This window comes from Dendrobates tinctorius, unplaced genomic scaffold (genome assembly GCF_039654945.1).
Source record: "Dendrobates tinctorius isolate UK_male_01 unplaced genomic scaffold, ASM3965494v1 ptg000155l, whole genome shotgun sequence".
In the NCBI taxonomy this organism is placed as follows: domain Eukaryota; kingdom Metazoa; phylum Chordata; class Amphibia; order Anura; family Dendrobatidae; genus Dendrobates; species Dendrobates tinctorius.
The window spans coordinates 6,365,967-6,388,601 of record NW_027361822.1 but is presented as its reverse complement, the minus strand read 5'-3'; the positions used below and the strand labels follow the sequence as shown (position 1 = coordinate 6,388,601).

At 41.2% G+C, this 22,635-nt stretch overlaps 1 protein-coding gene across 13 annotated transcripts in view; it reads right to left on the bottom strand.

The window, feature by feature from the left end:
- LOC141050961 (uncharacterized) overlaps window positions 1-22,635 on the bottom strand; it is a 292,974-nt gene that overhangs the window by 149,083 nt on the left and 121,256 nt on the right. The window contains exon 11 of one of the 13 annotated variants that reach the window (XM_073547698.1): window positions 18,600-20,333. The exons of the other annotated variants lie outside the window; for them this stretch is intronic. Coding sequence (XP_073403799.1) covers window positions 18,835-20,333 — 1,499 coding nt within the window. The 3' untranslated portion in view covers window positions 18,600-18,834. Of the gene's footprint in view, window positions 1-18,599; window positions 20,334-22,635 lie in introns of those variants that run through there. 13 annotated transcript variants of the gene reach the window in all.

Here is a 22,635-nt window from a genome sequence, read left to right as displayed (position 1 = left end):
CATTTTTTAAAATTAATTCTAAGTTTTACACTTTGTCCCACTATGGGACAATCATTTTTTGCATGCTGATCGCTTCTACAGGAAGTTTCTCAGCTCTGGAGACTCGGATGTCATCATGACATCGGGTCTCCATGGCAGCAATCGAGACTCCACATCACGCCGCTGGGTCTCCGATCCAAAGGCAGAGGGACAGCCCCTGTGCCGGCTCCAGAATGCTGCGGTCGAGTTCAGTTGCAGAATTTCGGGGGGTTAAAGTGCCGGGAGCGGTCCGTTACTGTTCCTGGCTCTTAGTGCTGTGTGTCAGCTGTGAGAACCAGCTGACACTCGGCTGCAATCAGCCGCACACCACCCGTGTGCGCGGCCGACCGCTATGACATACTATCCCGTCCATGGGCAGACAGGCCCAGGGCACATGGACGGGATAGTACAACAGATGTCAGAGAGGGTTTAATACAAAAAAAGATGGAACTACATAAATCCATGTCCCAGACACATCCAGGCCGATACAATACAGCATACACTGCAGAGGAATGGCATGCAAGGGTGTTGTTTGTTAAGGAAGATTTACCTAAAGCCCATGGACAAAACTACCTGCCTACAATTTGCCAATTTGACTCTATACTCAAAAGTGATGGGACCAAGGTAAATGTTGGAACTGATGGCTTCAAACCTGAATGGTGACACAAAGCTGAGGAGTAAAAAGAAAACGGCATGGTACCTACAGTGAAACATGGTGATGGCAGTGTCCTTATGTGGGGCTGCATGAGAGCTGCTGGTGTCAGGGAGCTACATTTCATTGATGGCATCATGAATATAGAGATGTACTGCTCTTTATTGAAAGATAAGTTGCTCTCATCACTCCGTGCCTTTGGTAGATATGCACTTTTCCAACATAATAATGATCCAAAATACATATCTCAAGCCACCAATGCACTACTGAAAAATAATAGGAAGAAAAAACATATAGAGGTCAATTGTCTCTTGATCTGAACCCAACCGAGCATTTATGGGGACTTCTGAAGAGACAAGTTGAGCATCACTCTCCATCCAGCATCCGGACTCTAAAAGAAGGGAAGGGAAGCAAAAGGCCAGAAAAAGCCATACACCTAACAAATACTATTGAGAACTCTGCTATTAGAAATGGAAAGGAAGAACAAAGACAACAAAATCTAAAAATAAAAATATTGGAGAAAGAGAAACCAATCACAAACTAAAATCTTTCTATACAAATTCACAAAGCATGGGCAACACACAAGGAGAGTTGGAACTACTAACGCAGGAAAAGAAATATGATGTCATTGGAATCACTGAAACTTGGTGTGACGATACACATGATTGGAATACAAAGAACAGGATCCAATGATACATACTAAAGAGTTATTAAGGCCATAAGCCTGATCAATTAGGACAAAAAGTATTAAATATGGACACTCCAAACAACTTTTATCCTACACAATGACAACAGAGTAACCAGTCCACAGACATACAGTCATGGCCAAAAGTATTGACACCCCTGCAATTCTGTCAGATAATACTCAGTTTCTTCCTGAAAATGATTGCAAACACAAATTCTTTGGTATTATTATCTTCATTTAATTTGTCTTAAATGAAAAAACACAAAAAGAATTGTCCTAAAGCCAAATTGGATATAATTCCACACCAAACATAACAAAGAGGGTGGACAAAAGTATTGGCACTGTTCGAAAAAACATTTGATGCTTCTCTAATTTGTGTAATTAACAGCACCTATAACTTACCTGTGGCACCTAACAGGTGTTGGCAATAACTAAATCACACTTGCAGCCAGTTGACATGGATTAAAGTTGACTCAACCTCTGTCCTGTGTCCTTGTGTGTACCACATTGAGCATGGAGAAAAGAAAGAAGACCAAAGAACTGTCTGAGGACTTGAGAAACCAAATTGTGAGGAAGCATGAGCAATCTCAAGGCTACAAGTCCATCTCCAAAGACCTGAATGTTCCTGTGTCTACCGTGCGCAGTGTCATCAAGAAGTTTAAAGCACATGGCACTGTGGCTAACCTCCCTAGATGTGGCCAGAAAAGAAAAATTGACAAGAGATTTCAACGCAAGATTGTGCGGATGTTGGATAAAGAACCTCCACTAACATCCAAACAAGTTCAAGTTGCCCTGCAGTCCGAGGGTACAACGGTGTCAACCCGTACTATCCGTCGGTGTCTGAATGAAAAGGGACTGTATGGTAGGAGACCCAGGAAGACTCCACTTCTTACCCCGAGACATAAAAAAGCCACGCTGGAGTTTGCCAAAACTTACCTGAAAAAGCCTAAAACATTTTGGAAGAATGTTCTCTGGTCAGATGAGACAAAAGTAGAGCTTTTAGGGCAAAAGCATCAACATAGAGTTTACAGGAGAAAAAAGAGGAATTCAAAGAAAAGTACACGGTCCCTACAGTCAAACATGGTGGAGGTTCCCTGATGTTTTGGGGTTGCTTTGCTGCCTCTGGCACTGGACTGCTTGACCGTGTGCATGGCATTATGAAGTCAGAAGACTACCAACAAATTTTGCAGCATAATTTAGGGCCCAGTGTGAGAAAGCTGGGTCTCCCTCAGAGGTCATGGGTCTTCCAGCAGGACAATAACCCAAAACACACTTCAAAAAGCACTAGAAAATGGTTTGAGAGAAAGCACTGGAGACTTCTAAGGTGGCCAGCAATGAGTCCAGACCTGAATCCCATAGAACACCTGTGGAGAGATCTAAAAATGGCAGTTTGGAGAAGGCACCCTTCAAATATCAGGGACCTGGAGCAGTTTGCCAAAGAAGAATGGTCTAAAATTCCAGCAGAGCATTGTAAGAAACTCATTGATGGTTACCGGAAGCGGTTGGTCGCAGTTATTTTGGCTAAAGGTTGTGCAACCAAGTATTAGGCTGAGGGTGCCAATACTTTTGTCCGGCCCATTTTTGGAGTTTTGTGTGAAATGATCAATGTTTTGCTTTTTGCTTCATTCTCTTTTGTGTTTTTTCATTTAAGACAAATTAAATGAAGATAATAATACCAAAGAATTAGTGTTTGCAATCATTTTCAGGAAGAAACTGAATATTATCTGACAGAATTGCAGGGGTGTCAATACTTTTGGCCATGACTGTATGTAAAAAAATATATATAAAATTTTAATTATCAATCAAGAAAAAATGAAAAAAGTGGTTTGGTACCGTGTTAGCCAGTAGAAAAAAATATATAAAGTGCTCTCAGTGAGAGAAACAAAATAGGAATCTTGTGGGTATGATACCTTTAAATGGCTAACAAATAATAGTGAATGTTGTTACAAAGCAAGCTTTCGGGACTGCTTATGTCCCTTCATCGGGTGAAGGGACATAAGCAGTCCCGAAAGCTTGCTTTGTAACAACATTCACTATTGCAGTCCCGAAAGCTTGCTTTGTAACAACATTCACTATTATTTGTTAGCCATTTAAAGGTATCATACCCACAAGATTCCTATTTTGTTTCTCTCACTGAGAGCACTTTATATATTTTTTTCAAGAAAAAATATAACAAATATAATATATGTGTATATATATCACATTTAGCAGACAAGACAAAACCAACAAATGGACAGCTCATATACTGTATGAAGGACATCGCAACACTGTCAATTGTAACAAGCTGGATCAATAAGCAACACCTGATTCACTGTATAAAGAGCCAATAGGGCATATATAAAGTTCATAGTGCCGGACATAGACAGAGAATATAGCCAGGGCTCCTTAAACCTACCAGGACATAAAGTGTGAAAAGATCACAGGAAAAATGTATGACTAATAGTCACTGGTATCAGTATATCGGCATTACAGATGTTATCCTATCCATAAGTTCTTGCCAGTGTGTGTCCAGTTGCAGCCCCGATGCTCGTTTTGCATGGGTTTCCTTGGGGGTCACAGCTGTTTCGATGTCCTTCATATATGAACAGTCCATTTGTTGGTTTTGTCTTGTCTGCTAAATCTGATATATATATACACATATATTATATTTATTATATTTTTTCTTGATTGATAATAAAATTTGGTATATTTTTTTTACATATGTCTATGGACTGTTTACTCCGTTGTTGTGTAGGATAAATGATTGGAATACAAAGCTAGGATACAACTTATTTGCAAGAAACAGACTTGATACATGAGGAGGAGGTGTCGCATTGTATGCTAGAAAAGCATATATCTGCACAGAGATTGAAGCTTCAGAGACTGGGAGTACTGTGGAAACTGTTTGAGTAAGAATACAAGGACAGAACAATGGAAAGGACACCATTGTAGGCATTTACTATAGGTCACCTGTGCAAGCTGAAGATATGGATGAACTCATTATGCATCAAATGGCCAAGTTCCCCCAAAAATATGACATAGTAGTCATGGGAGATTTCAACTACGCAGATATTTTTTGGGAATCTATCTCAGGCAAAACTAACAGGTCAAGGAAATTCTTATATTCTCTTGCTGACAGCTTTATCTTCCAAAATGTAAAGGAGAAAACAAGGGGATCTGCTGCCTTGGATCTAATCCTTATAAACAGGGAGTAAATGGTTGAGGAGGTAAAAGTGGCTGGGACCCTAGGAGGTAGCGACCATGCCATTTTAGAATTTTGGATAACTAGAGGAAGATGACCTGTGAAGACTCAGACTTCAAGGTTAGATTTCAGAAAAGCAGATTTTAAGGGACTCAAAGAGAATTGGAGGGATCCAATGGCTGGATATCCTTAAGGACAAAAATGTCCAGAAAGGATGGGAAATCTTGAAAAATTAGATTCTCAAAGCACAATTGTTAACAATTCCGAAAAGAGGGAAGAATAGGAAGCTTTTAAGGAAATCAGGATGGATGAACACAGAACTTAAACACATGCTAAAAAGGAAGAAAGAAATGTTTATAAAATGGAAAGAGGGAGGCATATGTAAAGAATATAATGCTGTCTGCAGAACCTGCAGGGCACAAATCAGATTTTCTGAAGCTGACAATGAATTAAGGCTTCCAAGAGATGTCAAAAGCAATTAAAAAGGATTTTGGGGATATGTCAAAAGTAAAAGAAAAGTCCAAGATGCTATAGGATTTTTACAGGATGAAAATAATGAAATGGTAAGAAAGGATGTTGAGAAGGCCGAACTTTTAAATTCCCATTTTGCATGTTTTCTCTCAGAAAGGAAATGTAACATTAACTGATCTTCATTGTCTTATTAAAGGAATAGAAGAATCCAGGATATCTATAAACAGAAAGATAGTTAGGAATCACTTGGCTAAGATAAATGAATTCAAGTCTCCAGATCCAGATGAATTACACCCCAGAGAACTGAAGGAGATAGCAGAAGAAATTTTTAATCCACTCTCCATAATCTTTGAAAATTCTTGGAGAACAAGAGAAGTCCCAGAAGACTGGAGAAGAGCAAATGTAGTTCCTATCTTCAAAAAGGGGAAGAAGGTGGACCCAAGGATCTCTAGGCCGGTGAGTCTGACTTCTATATCAGGAAAGATCTTTGAACAAATTATTAAACAACATGTATGTAAGTACCTGGATAAAAGTGAAGTGATTAACCAGAGTCAGCATGGGTTTGTAACTAATAAGTCATGTCAGTCTAACTTAATTTCCTTATATGACAGAATCACTGACTGGGTGGATCAGGGAAATGCTGTAGATATAGTATATCTTGACTTCAAAGCATTTGACAAAGTATCTCACACCATCCTTATTGAAAAAATGACTACGTATGGAATGGACAAGGCAACTGTTAGGTGGATTCATAACTGGCCTAGTCATCGGACCCAAAGAGTGGTTGTAAGTGGCTGCACATCCAGTTGGAAGAATGTCTCAAGTGGGGTACCACAGGGCTCTGTCCTGGGCCCTTTATTGTTCAAGATCTTTATCAATGATTTAGATGAAGGAATTGAGGGTAAACTGATTAAATTTACTGATGATACAAAGCTAGGAGGGATAGCTAATACTAGTAAGGAAAGAGAGAGGATTCCAAATGATATAAATAAACTGGAGCAGTGGTCAGCAACTAACAGAATGGTTTTTAACAGGGAAAAATGCAAAGTACTACATCTGGGCAATAAAAATGTAAAACGCATATACAAAATGAGAGAAGGGCTAAGCAACAGCACATGTGAAAAAGACTTGGGTATACTAATAGATCACAGACTGAACATGAGTCAACAGTGTGATGCAGCACCAAAAAAAACAAATACAATTCCGGGATGTATTTACAGAAGCATACAGTCTAGCTCACGTGAAGTCTACCATTCTATGATTCTAAGAAGTAGTTTAAGAATGGAAAAAGATAGATGTTGCAATATGTGACCAAATTGTTCATTCCATGCTAAGAAGACTTAGTGCGGTCCTTAAAAATCATGGAGGTCGTACAAAATACTAGATGTAGTAGTTTTTGATGTGGGGTGAATTCATTTTTGCATCAACTAATTTGACTAAAAACTGAAGATTTTGTAATGAACGTTATATCATTATCCTTATCTGGTGAAGGGAAAGACCAGGGCCTGATATAAAAAAGAAGCAATTTACCTAATCCAGATTGCTATCTACAACAGCTTTGTCCTATATAAAAGTCTCAAGGAGAACTCACTTTTTTCAAATTCCATGAGAAAGTTGTTGTGTCTCCTATATGATTTGACAACACATAAGGCAGCCTACGAGTCTGAAGATGTCACATAGTGCCATTTTATTCACTGTTTGTGCTCCTACACCTTTGGGCCCTGCCATTTGTTCAAACACTTGTTTCTGACCACACTTGGGAAATCACCATGTTCAAAAGAAAATGAGTAACCAATTGTCAGGGCAAATTTCTCATGTTTCAGCCTGTAAAAATGAATAATTTAGGGGTTAAAACAGTAATTTGGCTGTAAAATTTAACATTTTCAATATGAAGGCACAATGTTATAAAATTGTGTGCAGTTCCTGTGTAGTCAAAATGCTCAATACAACCCTAAATATTTATGGTGTGTAGTTTACAAAATGGGGTCATCTATGTGTGGGTGGGGGAGGTTCTGGTGTTTTGGCAATTTAGAGGCCCTGCACTTGTTTCAAGACTCCTGAGATCTGATCCAGCCAAGTTTGCGCTCTGTGACAACACAGCATTTTATCTTAATTAGCCAGACATATATGTTCAGCAAGCCAGGAAGAATAGACTGTTATTTATATGTTGACTTTTGAATTTGTTTTTTTCTGGTTGGTCAAGAAAACAGACTTTTGTTTGTGTAAGCCTGTAATATTGACTTGCAAAACATAGGAGGATAAACTATGCAAATAGATTACATAATCAAACAATGCAAGTTGGTCTTATCATCATTCTTCCCCTTTTACCTGTGAATACTGGATGAAGAACAGTTGTTAACTATAAAAAGAGGTTATATGCCTCTGTAACAAGAGCCAGAGAATCAGCCAAGACATCCAAAAGAATCAAATACTCTCTACAGGACAGCAGCGAAGACATCATGGCTCCATCATGAGGGACACAGATTTGTCATTCTACAGAATACCAGGTTAGTGGAACGTGGCTTCGGCTGGAAGAATACAGATCTGCTCCACTGTCCATTGTGAATCCATGGATACGTTATGGGTAGCAGGATTTGTACCCACCGCTTGACTGAGCCCCATGGATACATTTGTAGGGGCTTGGAATGGGACCCACCGGTCACCTGGCTCCATAGAGATGTTCTGAGAAAGGTTGTGACTTTCCGGTCAACTAGCCTTGTCATAGACTCATATTTATAAGCTTATTGTTACCTCCTCTCTGCGTGCCATAGGGTAGTTGACCCTGGAAGCTCTGAAGTCACAGCTGTTCTTATCCCGGTGAGTCATCATAAAGGTGAGATTCTGTAATGTGCACCATCTTGGGTATTTTGCTAGGACTGTTCTACATGTTATCTGTCTGTTTGTGGTTCAATAAAGCATTGCCACACTGTTTTACCCTCACCCTGTGTTGTCTGAGTATCGTTATGCCCATGGTAAAAGGAGAACGAACGTTCGTGGGATTACCCCTGGTCCATGCTAGCGGACTAGGGCACCCGCTGACCCATGTCTCTACAGGCACCAAAAGTCAAATTGTGCTCCAGTGTCTGATCATATATGGGGTATCATGTTCAGGAGAAAGTGAGTAACAAATTTTGTGTCCATTCTGTCATGTTAGCCTTTGTAAAATGAAAAAAATAGGGCTAAATCAACATTTAAAAAAATATAACTTTTCATAATATCATGTCGCTTTGAGTTAATTTCTGTGAAACATCTAAAGAGGGTGAAAAAAAATTCCTGAAAGCAGTTTTGAATACTTTGAGGGGTGCATTTTTTAAAATGACATTTGCAAAGTTATGCTGATGTTAACATTGTAAATGTTACTAATTAACTATTTTGTATAGCATGGTGATCTGATTTAAGGATATAAAATTGAAAGTGTGAAAATTGCAAACTTTTCAATTTTGGGGAAAAATTTCCGAGATTTTAACAAATAAATGCAAAACCGATAGACCTAAATACACCACTATTATAAAGTACAATGTCTATTATAAAAAAAAAGCATTAATAACACTGCTTCAAGTACTCATAAAATAAGGGGGAGAAAAAATTAAAAAATGCTTAAACCCTCAATAATCACAAAACATTGATATTGCATAGTGAGGTGCGGAAACCTGCAGAAAAAAAACGCAGGACTAAGTGCGAACACAGCCTCAACATTACATTTTTTATTACATTTTTTGGATTTAATGGAGAAATAAAAATTACAGTTTTTTAACACCGTTTAATTATCACCATAAATAGTCTTACCACTGTATTGTAGGAAGTTGATACGATTTCAAGGATACCAAATATATGTGTTATTTGTGGATTTGTGTTTATTTTTTATTTAAGTGCATAAAAGGGGTGGTTCGAAACTAACAATGATTTAATCCTAAATCTATTCAATGTAATAATCTAATTTTTTTTCTAATATACTGTAATTAAAAATTACCTATTGTTCCCTCTCTACTCTGCTTTATTTGTTTTCATAAACTTCCTGTTTGAGGATGCTTGATTTGAGACCGCAAAGTGCGTGATGGGATACTCAAACAAGGCTCCGTTCACTGCCGCTGCATCTGTTCCTTCTCTGAAACAAAGTTTTGTCAGTGAAGACAATTTCTAAGATTGGGCTAGACCCTGCTCTACAGAGAAATCATTATTTGTCAAGTCTCACTTAAGTTCAGTCAGATATTGTCTATGTGCAATATTCTTTTTAACGCACAGTGACAGTGTGCTCCCTCGCCGGCTCCGATGAGAAGTGAGGTGCCATCAAGAGAATTACTGTCAGTGAGTACTATAAGCAGGAAATACAGAGAAAAACCCAGCCCCTGAAAGTGACGTTACTTTACAATGCGCATTGACATTGTGCTTGCTTGCCTGCTTTTCAATTTTCATCAGAGCTGGCAAGGGAGCGCACTGACATTGTGCATTAAGAATATTGACAAGCCATTGACTTGCAACTATTCTAATGAAAAGGTAACACACAGATAAGCAAATTACAGACAAGAAAAATTCGTATGCCCCAATTTATGTGTTTGATCACGCAACTAATTGCTCCTTAGCATGAATAGACTAAAACCGAAAAATTACCAGCTCAAGTGTCAATAATGTCTAACAGGAGTTAAAAACTCAAGTAGGCAGTGATCCAATTTTTGCAGAATATGCAACAAAATATCCAGTTTGTGTGGGACAATATTCTTGCATTTAAAATCTATGTCACAGCAAATTACTGTGATTCCAAAGGTCCAACATACTCATCGATGGGTGTCTCTCAATGTATAGGTGTGTTTTTTTATCCTATTTGATTCTTGATAACAGATGTTGGCTGATAATTGCATATATTTAAATCATGATTTAGTGCTTACAAGATTAGACCTTTACTCTCATTATTAATGTGAAAATGGTTTCTCCTCTGTGTGAACTCTAATATCACTGTGTTACCAAGGTTTTGTCTCTCGGACAATTTTGAGTGTTCCTGGTAGATTTTTTCATGCTGATTTCAGAAATGACTTGATTTTTCCTATCATGTAAGGTTTTTGAGAAATGATACGAAACATTATAATATTCTTTTATACTTCAAAATACTCATATATGAACTTTTTGTGAAACTGTATATTCTGAATTTTCCACTGAAATAACAAATTGCTGATCTACACATATGCAAGCACTTATTATGCGAATTCCGCTCAGGCGCAGTGAATCATTCGGCTGACCGTGTACAGCGCATACCACATCTCCTGGGCAGGAGAGTAATCAAAAGACAATACTGACATACTTGGGGCATGGCTGAATGGATCACGACCTTCAATGCCGTTCGCTGTCCCAATGATATGGAGAGAGCAGAGATCATGTAACAGATTGCTACTTCTGCCAGGATATTCAGCAAAGAACAAGAAATCAAGAGAATAGCCTAATCTTCCTTCAGCCATAAGACCAGTGCCACACAATGAAAGTCTTCATGTTCCAATGCCACCCAAAGTATGGACAATGGAGGACTACGAAAATGAACTAACAATGTCAGTGGAAAATGAAACTGCTGCAGACCCAGACTTTGAGCCTTCTACATCTAATCCACATCTGTTCAGTCAAGCTGATCTGAGTGACTTTGTCAGAGATTTGAAATTGTCAAAGAGGCAGGCAGAATTATTGGGATCAAGGCTACAAGAACGGAATCTCTTATTACCAGGATCAAGAGTTTCTGTTTTTTGCAGTCATCAAGAAGACCTTAAACAATTTTTCAACCATGTCGACAGTTTAACCTTTTGCAAGGACGTCTTGGAGTTGTTTGGTGCTCTTGGATGCGAACATGACCCGAAGGAATGGCAATTGTTCATTGACTCGTCAGTTTTAAGTCTGAAGGCTGTTAGTTATGATTAGGTAACCAAGGAGGATAACAGGGGAATAGGCAAGGCAACCAGATAACCATAGAGGTTGGTAACTTAGCGGATTGCAGACCCCTAAACTGACAACACAACTAGAATTAACCGTGGGACATACCTACGATGCCCTAGACGCCTCGGCACAGCAAAAGAATTAACTAAGCCTAAAGAGAGAAAGGGGGATGCTAAACTGCCCCGGAGTAGAACCCCAAAGGAATAGATAGCCCCCGAACATATATTGTGGTGAGACAAGATGAGGCACAAACACAGGCAGAAAATAGAGTAAGGCAATTAAAAAACACCTATTCCCGTGAACAATTGATACAAAAAAAAACAAAAAATTGAGGACAAAAAAGCCCTATAAAAGGCTACAATAAACTATCTATACCCTTCCTTACCGTGGAGGTTGGCACCCTAATAGATACGATTGTTTGGCGCCCCACTCAATGTTGACTGACCCTGTCTCCCCTATCTCACCCTAATTACAAAGGTGGGAAAACAATGTTCAATAGATAAGAAATGAAGGAAGGGAAAAAAGAAACATTGTCAAAAACAATTTTTTGCCTATTAAAAGAACAATGGGCCAAAATCACCATACGCTGCTATAAGCATACCTTACAAAATGTAAATATTATAAGGACATTAAAAAAATCCAACAAATAGAAATTTAGCAGTATATATCATATGGTGGAAAATTGGCAATTTTTTGTATCAATTGCTCACGGGAATAGGTGTTTTTTAATTGTATTATTCAAATAAAATTTTTTTTATGGGAATACATGTTCACTAAACGATGTTATATTCCTTTGTACATATAATTGGTTTGGTATGCCCAGAAAATAGAGTAAGCAAATGATGGGGTCCAAACTGTCTAGATAGAACAGGACAGGAAAGGATACTCTCTGCAATCACGCAAAAAACCCTAAGAAAAACTCCAACACGTCTGATATGCAAAAATACTGAGGCCACACGACCTCTCCCCCACTAAATCAGAACTCTGGTGTAACTGAACGCAAACAAAAGATATAACAGGGGACTAGAAATACTGCAAAGACTCACATAAGCTGTGGCAAATGAAAGAGTCCAGCACAGGTCCCAGCAAAAAAATTGATCAAATGCAAAAAGATTCAAGCAGACAAATAACTTATCTGAAAAATGCAGGATGAAGCAGGAGGCAAGCAGACTTCCAAAAAGCTCAGGAAGAAAACCAAATCACCGGCAAGAGCTGAGGGAAGGTTGCTCACTTAAATCACTCCAGTCTGTAACACTTGACCTCCAATCATCCTGCTCAGGTGATTGACTTCTGTCAGTCAGACCAGCTCCATTACCAGCAGCAACCACCAGAGGGAGCCCAAACTCAGAAGCCAGGTCAAAAGTCTTCACAACAGCTGTTTTACTAAACAACGGTAATATCTATCCTTCTATACCTATTGGACATGCTGTACACATGAAAGAAATGCATGAGAATATGGAGTTACTGTTGACCCACATTAGTAGAAATTATAACTGGAACATATGTGGTGATCTAAAAGTTGTTGCACTTCTTCTTGGATTGCAACTTGGATATACCAAGTATTGTTGTTTTATTTGGGAGTGTGACAGTCGTGCATGAGAAATGCACTATTTCAGAAAGGACTGGCCACTCCGCAAAAACCTGGTTGCTGGACAGAAGAATGTTAAACATAATCCTCTTGTTGATCCAGCAAAGATATTTCTCCCTCCTTTGCATATTAAACTTGGGCTTATGAAGAATTTTGTCAAAGCAATGAACAAAGAATCAGAAGCCTTTTCTTACTTGCGACAGAAATTTCCAAGAATAAGTGATACAAAGATTAAAGAAGATATTTTTATTGGCCCACAGATCAGAGATAGAATGAATGACAGTAGCTTTGATGGTCTTTTGCAAGGTGCTGAATGTCATGATCCAGGATGGGCTTTGTCTTTGGCCCATCCTGGTCAGACAGGGGTTGTTTCTGTCTCTCTCTGGCAGAGGGCGGCTATTTAATGCTCACTTGACCTAGGTCCGGTGTCAGTTATACGCCTGCCCTCGGCTGAGTTAGTTGACCTCGTGCGTGCGTGTGCCTTGTGCCGGATATCTTGCTTGCTTGGTTTTGACCCGGTTCTGTCCCTGTTATGAGTTCTGCCTGTCCCTCTTGTACTGCGCTACCTCTCTGTGTATGACCTTCTGCCTGTGACGACTATTCTTTGCTCGTCCCTCTGGTACCGTACAGCCCTCTCCGTGTACGAACCCTCGCTTGTCTGACCTGCGTTTTCCTCTCCTCTTCTAGTTTCCCTGCAGTAGATTCATTATATCATCTGCAGCAGGACGCTAAGCCCCGCCCCCTGCAGTCACATGATCTAGGTCCTGGGACTCCTTACTATTTTCAGTGCCGCAGGTCCTGTCTGCTTGAACCGTCACTACTGTATTGGACCCTGCGCTCTCCCATAGTGTGGGTAAGTCAACCTGCTCAGTGTGGCAGTTTGCCGATGCCGACAGGGTCCTGACATTATAACTGACCATTACCATTTTTTTTCTCTGCTCCCTTTCTCCTGTGTGTGTGAAGAATCCTATGCACGCTCTTTCTGAGCAGGTAAAGCACCTGACTCAGATGTCTCAGAGACTCCTGGGGGAACAACTCACCCTGGCTCAGTCTCAGCAGTTGATCGCTGACACTGTGCATGGGGTTTTATCTTTGGGGGCTCGGGATGTTACATTAATTTCCCCTGAGTCTCCGGTTGAGTTACCAGATACATTTTCTGGAGATAAAAGGGAATTCAAAGTGTTCAAGGAGGGCTGTAAGCTTTTTTTTTTTCATTGAGACCACACTCTTCTGGGGATGAATGTCAGAGAGTGGGGGTCATTATGTCTCTGTTAAGGGGAGCTCCCCAGGCTTGGGCTTTCTCCCTTCCGACCACTGCCCCTGAGCGTATGACTGTGGATGCATTTTTTGAGGCCCTGGGGCATATTTATGATGAGCGTGATCGGATGCGTATGGCTGAAAACAGGGTGAAGAGTGTGTGCCAGCGGAAGCACTTAGCCAAGTGGTTTTGCTCAGAGTTCAGACACTGGGCTGCTGAGGTCTGCTGGAATGATGCCACCTGCCGGGGTTTGTTCCGTAGAGGCCTGTCTGAACGTCTGAAGGATGCCTTGGCTCTCCACCCTCCGCCTGATTCCCTGGAGGATGCTATGACACAAGCCGTCCGAATGGATTGCAGGGCCAGGGGAGTGATGCAGATTGAAACCCCGTTATTTCCCCAAGGAAGGGGAGCCAGGCCTACATTGGAAACCATGGAGATGGGAACCATCGACGTCAAGGAGAAAGAAAAGAGACAACGGCGCTTGGGAAAATGCTGTTTTCAATGTGGTGATTCCGGACATTGGAGAAAGGATTGGCCCTCCTGTCCACTGACCAGCAAGCGACTGAGCCCAGGTGATTGTTGTGGAGGTCACCCAGGCTCTCAGGTACCTTTTTCTCCATTTTCAAAAATGATGCTGCAAGTGGAACTTTGTTGTGGGAGTGTCTCCACACCCACTTTTGCTTTCGTGGATTGCGGATAGTCGTTGAACTTTATTGACTCTGACTTGGTGTCCAGGTGTAAGTTAGGGACAGTTAGGCTGGAGACTCCTATCCATGTTGTTGCCATTGACAAAACACCACTAGCTAAGAATGACGTCATATTTCTTACAGAGGAGTTTCTCCTTAAAGTCGAGTTCCTTGCATCAGGAGCATATTTCATGCTTTGTTATGGACAACCTGCCTGCGGGACTAGTGTTGGGGTTCCCCTGGTTACAATTACATAATTCAGTGATTAATTGGGAATCTCGGGACATTGTTAAATGGGGTCCCTATTGTTCTGAAAAATGTCTTGCTACTGTGTCTGTGTCGTCCATGGGTCTGGAAGGTATTCCGGAGTACCTAATAGACTATACGACGTTTTCTCCGAAAAAGAGGCTGAGGTTTTACCACCACACCGCCCATTTGACTGTGCCATTGACCTGGTTCCAGGTGCTAAATTGCCCAAGGCCCGCTTGTATAACCTTTCAGGTCCCGAATGGGCTGCTATAAAGGAATACATTTCCGAGAGTCTCTGTAAGGGACACATTCATCCTTCTGTCTCTACCGTGGCAGCGGGGTTCTTTTTCGTAAAGAAAAAAGACGGTGGTTTACGCCCATGCCTCGATTTTCGAGAGTTAAATAAGATAACTGTGAGAAATACTTATCCCCTCCCACTTATTCCTGATTTGTACAACCAGTTGTCCGGAGCTAAGTGGTTTTCGAAATTAGATCTACGGGGAGCGTATAACCTTATCCGCGTCCGGGAAGGAAATGAGTGGAAAACTGCTTTTCTCACTACTGAAGGGTTGTTTGAAAATTTGGTCATGCCTTTCGGTCTGACCAATGCTCCAGCGGTCTTCCAAAATTTCATAAATCACGTGTTCTCTGATTTTATTGGATGTTTTATGGTGGTGTATTTAGATGACATACTGATCTACTCTCCTGATAAACAGGCTCACATTGGTCATATTCGAGCAGTCCTCCAAAGACTTCGGGAGAACTGTCTCTTTGCTAAACTAGAGAAATGTTTATTTTTTGTACAGGAACTGTCTTTTCTGGGGTTCATTGTGTCTGCTGAGGGGTATCGCATGGATCCTAATAAGGTGCAGGCCATTGTCGATTGGGTCCAACCTTGTGATTTAAAAGCTCTGCAGCGTTTCCTAGGATTCGCCAATTATTATCGCAAATTTATAAGGGGGTTCTCACAGGTGGTTAAACCCCTCACAGACATGACTCAAAAGGGGGCCAATATCAAGAATTGGTCAGCCGCAGCGATAGCGGCGTTTCAGTTTTTAAAAAAATGTTTAATGTCTGCTCCGGTTCTTATTCAACCGGACCCGTCTGAACCATTTATTGTTGAGGTGGATGCCTCAGAGGTGGGGGTGGGGGCGGTATTGTCCCAGGGACCTGCCACTTTGACTAATTTGAGACCTTGCGTCTTTTTCTCGAAGAAATTCTCCCCTGCGGAGAGAAACTATGATGTTGGGAATCGAGAACTTCTGGCCGTGAAGTTGGCCTTTGAAGAATGGAGGCATTTTTTGGAGGGGGCTGTCCATCCTATAACCGTAATTACAGACCACAAGAACCTAGCTTACATTGAGTCAGCTAAAAGGTTGACTCCTAGACAGGCTAGATGGTCACTTTTTTTTCCCGATTCCACTTCTCTATCACTTTTCAGCCAGGATCCAAAAATGTCAGGGCTGATGCCTTGTCACGCAGTCTAGATCCTGCTTCCCTCCCCGAACCTCCATCCTCTATTCTTCAGCCCGGGTGGTGGTGGCAGGTATTTCTAACATGTTGGAATGGGAGATTCGGGAAGCCCAGTCTCTTGCACCTCCGGCTAAGCCGGAGGATAAACTTTTCGTACCAGCTCAGTTTCGTCTCAAGGTCCTCCAGGAGTTCCATGACTCAGTTCTGGGTGGACGTCCAGGGATCTCGGCTACCCGGAAGGCCATTGCTAGAATATTCTGGTGGTCTTCTTTAGCCTCTGATGTTGGGGAATATGTGTCTGCGTGTGATGTTTGTGCCCGTGCGAAAACCCCCTATAACCGGCCGGCCGGGGAATTGGTACCACTGCCAATTCCTGAGAGACCGTGGACTCATTTGTCCATGGATTTCATCACCAACCTTCCCCCCTCCAAGGGTAATACTGTCGTTTGAGTTGTGGTGGACAGGTTTAGTAAGCAGGCACACTTTGTACCTTTGGCAGCTTTACCTAATGCGGAAACGTTGTCCAGATTGTTTGTTGAGCATGTGGTGCGGTTGCATGGGGTACCCTTGAATGTGGTGTCTAATAGAGGAGTACAATTTGTTTCCAGATTTTGGAGGGCATTTTGTAAGAGGCTGGGTATTGGTCTGTCCTTTTCATCCGCTTACCATCCAGAGACTAATGGGCAGACCGAGCAGACCAATCAGTGTCTGGAGCAAATTCTGCGTTGCTTGACCTCAGCCCGACAGGATGATTGGTGTACTGCATTACCTTTGGCCGAGTTTGCGTTTAACAACCGCATTAACCAGTCTACGGGAACATCTCCCTTTTTCTGCAACTATGGGTTTCATCCTCATTTCGGAGAGTTTTCCCGTTTGGACTCTGGGTGTCCTGGGGCGGATAAGACTATCCAGCGGTTGGGGGAGGTATAGCGGGAGGTCCAGAGTAATATTACGAAGGCCCAGGATATACGTTTTTTGCCGACAAAAAACGGTCCGCGGGGCCGGTGTTCCAGATTGGGGATAAGGTATGGTTATCTACCAAGAATATAAGGCTCAAGGTCCCCTCTGCGAAGCTTGGACCTAAGTTTATTGGTCCCTATGAAATTACCGAAGCGGTTATCCGGTGACTTTTCAGTTGCGTCTCCCGCCATCTCTACGGATCCCCAATGTTTTCCATAGGGCCCTTTTGAAACCTGTGAGGTCCTGTGGGGAGGGATCATCGTCTTCCCCACCACCAGTTTTGGTAGACGGGCAGTCTGCGTACGAGGTGGAACGAATTGTTGACTCTTCGTTGGTCCATCATGCCCTTAAATATCTTGTACATTGGAAAGGCTACGGTCCTGAAGACCGGTCGTGGGTTCCTTCTCGGTCGGTTCATGCGGATCGGTTGGTCCGGGCCTTTCACGCCAAGTGTCCTGAGAGACCCGTGGGTCCAGTGGCCCCCCATTGAGGGTACTGTCATAATCCAGGTTGGGCTTTGTCTTTGGCCCGTCCTGGTCAGACAGGGGTTAATTGTTTCTGCCTCTCTCCGGCAGAGGGCGGCTATTTAATGCTCACTTGACCTAGGTCCGGTGTCAGTTATACTCCTGCCCTGGGCTGAGTTAGTTGACCTCGTGCGTACGTGTGCCTTGTGCCTGATATCTTGCTTGCTTGTTTGGTTTTGACCCGGTTCTGTCCCTGTTACGAGTTCTGCCTGTCCCTCTTTACTGCTCTACCTCTCTGTGTATGACCCTCTGCCTGTGACTTGACTATTCTTTGCTCGTCCCTCTGGTACCGCACAGCCCTCTCCGTGTATGAACCGTCGCTTGTCTGACCTGCGTTTTCCTCTCCTCTTCTAGTTTCCCTGCAGTAGGTTCATTAAATCATCTGTAGCAGTATGACGCTAAGCCCCACCCCCTGCAGTCACATGATCTAGGTCCTGGGACTCCTTACTATTTTCAGTGCCGCAGGTCCTGTCTGCTCGAACCGTCACTACTGAATTGGACCCCGCGCTCTCCCATAGTGTGGGTAAGTCACCCTGCTCGGCGGTTTGCTGACGCCCACAGGCCCTGACACTGAACCAGTGGCAAGTAGAGCCTTTAATGATGTGACCTTCAACTTCCTTGGCAACAGCAGGGCACCGAACTTTGAACAACTCGTGGACAACATGCTCACAGCATATCATTTGATGAAATGCAATATGTCACTAAAAATGCATTTTCTACATTCTCACTTGGACTTTTTTTTTCAGCCAATCTTGGTGCCATTAGCCATGAACACGGTGAAAGATTTCACCAAGACATTGTGCTGATGGAGAAAAGGTACCAGGGAAAGTGGAGTACGTCAATGCTGGCTGTCTATTGCTGGAATCTTATTCGAGAAGCATCTGACACGGATTATAAACGAAAGTCGTCTCTAAAACACTTTTGAACAATTGCTTTTGCTACTGACATCGATGCACATATAGGTAGTGTCTCGGACATCAGGATGTAGACTATAAACTGTTGTTTCTTAAAAACCTTACGTGATACAGACTTTTGGAGCACATATTCGTGATCAGCATATCAAAATCTATAAGATACAATAACATTTTCTCGGGACAAGAAATTCCCTGAAACTTGTTGTGAAGTATTTAGCATAATCAAGGTCTTTAAACAACATTTCATAAACTCTGAACATGTAAATCACATTTCTTCAATTCTCAGATCTGTAACAAGAATTATTTTCTGATTAAAACATTTTCCAGTTTCTGCACATGAAAATCGCTTCTCTCGTGTGTGAATTCTCTTATGTTTAACAAGATTTGATTTATCAATAAAACATTTCCCACATTCTGAACATGAAAATGGCTTCTCTCCTGTGTGACTTCTCTCATGTGATACAAGAGTTGATTTTCTTGTAAAACACTTCCCACATACAGAACATGAAAATGGCTTTTCACCTGTGTGAATTCTCTGGTGTGTAATAAGACCCGTTTTCTGATTAAAACATTTACCACATTCTGAACATGAAAATAGTTGCTTCCCTGAATGAAATCGTTGATGTCTAACAAGATTTGATTTATCTGCATAACATTTCCCACATTCTAAACATGAAAATGGCTTCTCCCCTGTGTGAATTCTCTGATGTTTAGCAAGATCAGATTTTGTAGAACAACGTCTCCCACATTCTGAACATGAAAATGGCTTCTCCCCTGTGTGAATTCTCTGATGTATAATAAGTTTTGACTTCTCTGTAAAACATTTTGCACATTCTGAGCATGAGAATGGCTTTTCTCCTGTGTGAATTCTTTGATGTTGAACAAGTTTGGATTTATCTGTAAAACCTTTACCGCATTCTAAACATGAAAATAACTCCTCCCCTGTGTGAAATCGTTGATGCTTAACAAGAGTTAATTCATCTGTATAACATTTCCCACATTCTGAACATGAAAATGGTTTCTCCACTGTGTGAATTCTCTTATGTTTAGTAAGATCAGATTTCAGAAAACAACGTTTCCCACATTCTGAACATGAAAATGGCTTCTCCCCTGTGTGAATTATCTGATGTTTAACAAGTTTTGATTTCTCTGTAAAACATTTCCCACATTCTGTACATGAAAACGGCTTCTCCCCTGTGTGAATTCTATGATGTTTAACAAGTTTAGATTTCTCTATAAAACATTTCCCACATTCTGAACATGAAAATGGCTTTTCCCCTGTGTGACTTCTCTCATGTATTACAAGAGTTGATTTCCTTGTAAAACATTTCCCACATACTGAACATGAATACGGCTTTTCACCTGTGTGAATTCTGTGATGCTGTACAAGTTTGGATTTATCTATAAAACATTTCCCACAATCCAAACATGAAAATGGTTTCTCCCCTGTGTGACTTCTTTCATGTGTTACAATAGTTGATTTCTTTGTAAAACATTTTCCACATTCTAAACATGCATGCAACTTCTTTTTTTTGCAAACTCTTTGATGTTCACCATTTTTTCTGTTATTTTTGTTCTGTTTAACAGTCTGTGATGAATAGATGAGCTGCTGAAAACAATCAGATGATAAACTTTTGCTGTGTAGGGCTGGAGCTATATCTGAGATAAATGCAGGATCTTCATATGTATCTGTTGTGATACCATGATCATTTGCTTTAATATTTGAAACCAACAGATATTTCTCTGAACACATGGTATAGTCATCTGTAAAAATTAAAACCAATTTTATTAAATTTCAATAACATGTAATAGAATAAACTTTCAATTATTTATATTTTTAAAAAAAAAGTATATACAGTTTGTAACAAAATAACATTTTCAATTGACTTGGTTAATGTTTGCCACAATAGAACTCATACTACTGATATTAACCTTGGCGTACATCTGACCTGCAGTGCATTATACCTCATTTTCCACTTAAAATTGGTAATTACGGCACTCCTGTGGATGGTGCCCAAGTAGGATCCTATCCCATATAAATCTTGTAGAAAACTTGGCACTCAGGTAAACGTTGCAAGCAGATTATTTTTGGATTGCCTGCACACAATAAAATTAAGAAGACATTTCGTTCTTACAATGACCTAGATCAATCAGACAGATTGCAGTGTGCACAGGGTTAAAGTAAGAAACCGCTGCTCGATTATCTATCACAAGGTATTATAGTGAAGATACTCTGTTCAAAACATATGGACAGTGTTATTAGAAAGATGGGGGGAGCAATATACATACAGTGGGTATGGAAAGTATTCAAACCCCTTTAAATTTTTCACTCTGTTTCATTGCAGCCATTTGGTAAATTCAAAAAAGTTAATTTTTTTTCTCTCATTAACGTATACTCTGCACCCCATCTTGACTGAAAAAAACAGAAATGTAGAAATTTGTGCAAATTTATTAAAAAAGAAAAACTGAAATATCAGATGGTCATAAGTATTCAGATCCTTTGCTCATACACTCATATTTAAGTCACATTCTGTCCATTTCCTTCGGATCCTCCCTGAGATGGTTCTACTCCTTCATTGGAGTCCATCTGTGTTTAATTAAACTGATAGGACTTGATTTGTAAAGGCACACACCTGTCTATACAGGACCTCAGAGATCACAGTGCAGGTCAGACCAAATGAGAATCATGAGCTCAAAGGAACTCGCCAAGGAGCTCAGAGACAGAATTGTGGCAAGGCACAGATCAGGCCAAGGTTACAAAAGAATTTCTGCTGTACTCAAGGTTCCTAAGAGTACAGTGGCCTCCATAATCCTTAAATGGAAGAAGTTTGGGACCACCAGAAGTATTCCTAGACCTGGCCGTCCAGCCAAACTAAGCAATCGTGGGAGAAGAGCCTTGGTGAGAGAGGTAAAGAAGAACCACAAGATCACTGTGGTTGAGCTTGACAGATGCAGTAAGGAGATGGGAGAATGTTCCACAATGTCAACTATGACTGCAGCCCTCCACCTGTCAGGCATTTATGGCAGAGTGGCCCAATGGAAGCTCTCCTCAGTGCAAGACATATGAAAGCCCGCATAGAGTTTGCTAAAAAAACACATGAAGGACTCCCAGACTATGAGAAATAAGATTCTCTGGTCTGATGAGACAAAGATAAAACTTTTTGGTGATAATTCTAAGTGGTATGTGTGGAGAAAACCAGGCACTGCTCATCACCTGCCCATTTGAGCTGGATCCACTTCAATTTCCTCACCTACCCATTTTAATCCCAACAGGAAAACATGGTGATGGCAGCATCATGCTATGGGGCATTTTTCAGGTGTAGGGACAGGACGACTGGTTGCCATTGAAGGAAACATGAATGTGGCCAAGTACAGAGATATCGTGGATGAAAACCTCTTCCAGAGTGCTCTGACCCTCAGACTTGGCCGAAGGTTAGCCTTTCAACAAGACAACGACCCTAAGCACACATCTAAAATAACAAAGGAATGCCGTCAGAACAACTCAGACCATTTTTGACTGGCCCAGCCAGGACCCTGACCTAAACCCAATTGGTTCACCATCCAACATGACAGAACTGGAGAGTATCTGCAAGGAAGAATGGCAGAGGATCCCCAAATCCAGGTGTGAAAAACTTTTGGCATCATTCCCAAGAAGACTCATGGCTGTACTAGCTCAAAAGGGTGCTTCTACTCAATACTGAGCAAAGGGTCTGAATACTTATGACCATGTGATATTTCAGGTTTTTTTCTAAAAAATTTGCCAAAAATTCTACATTTCCGTTTTTTTTTTCAGTCAAGATGGGGTGCAGAGTGTACATTAATGAGAAAAAAACTTTTTGAATTTACCAAATGCTGCAATGAAACAAAGCGTGAAAAATTTAACGGAATCTGAATACTTTCCGTACCCACTGTATGTCAATTAAAGAGAATAGAATAAGGCTGGCTTCACATTTGCAGATGGAGGATCTGCGGCCTTCTGCGGACTTTCTCAGTGATGCTCCGCCCACGGCCGCACCTCCCCTGGTCAGCTCCACCTACGGCCGCATACTTCTGCATGCGGCCTGCG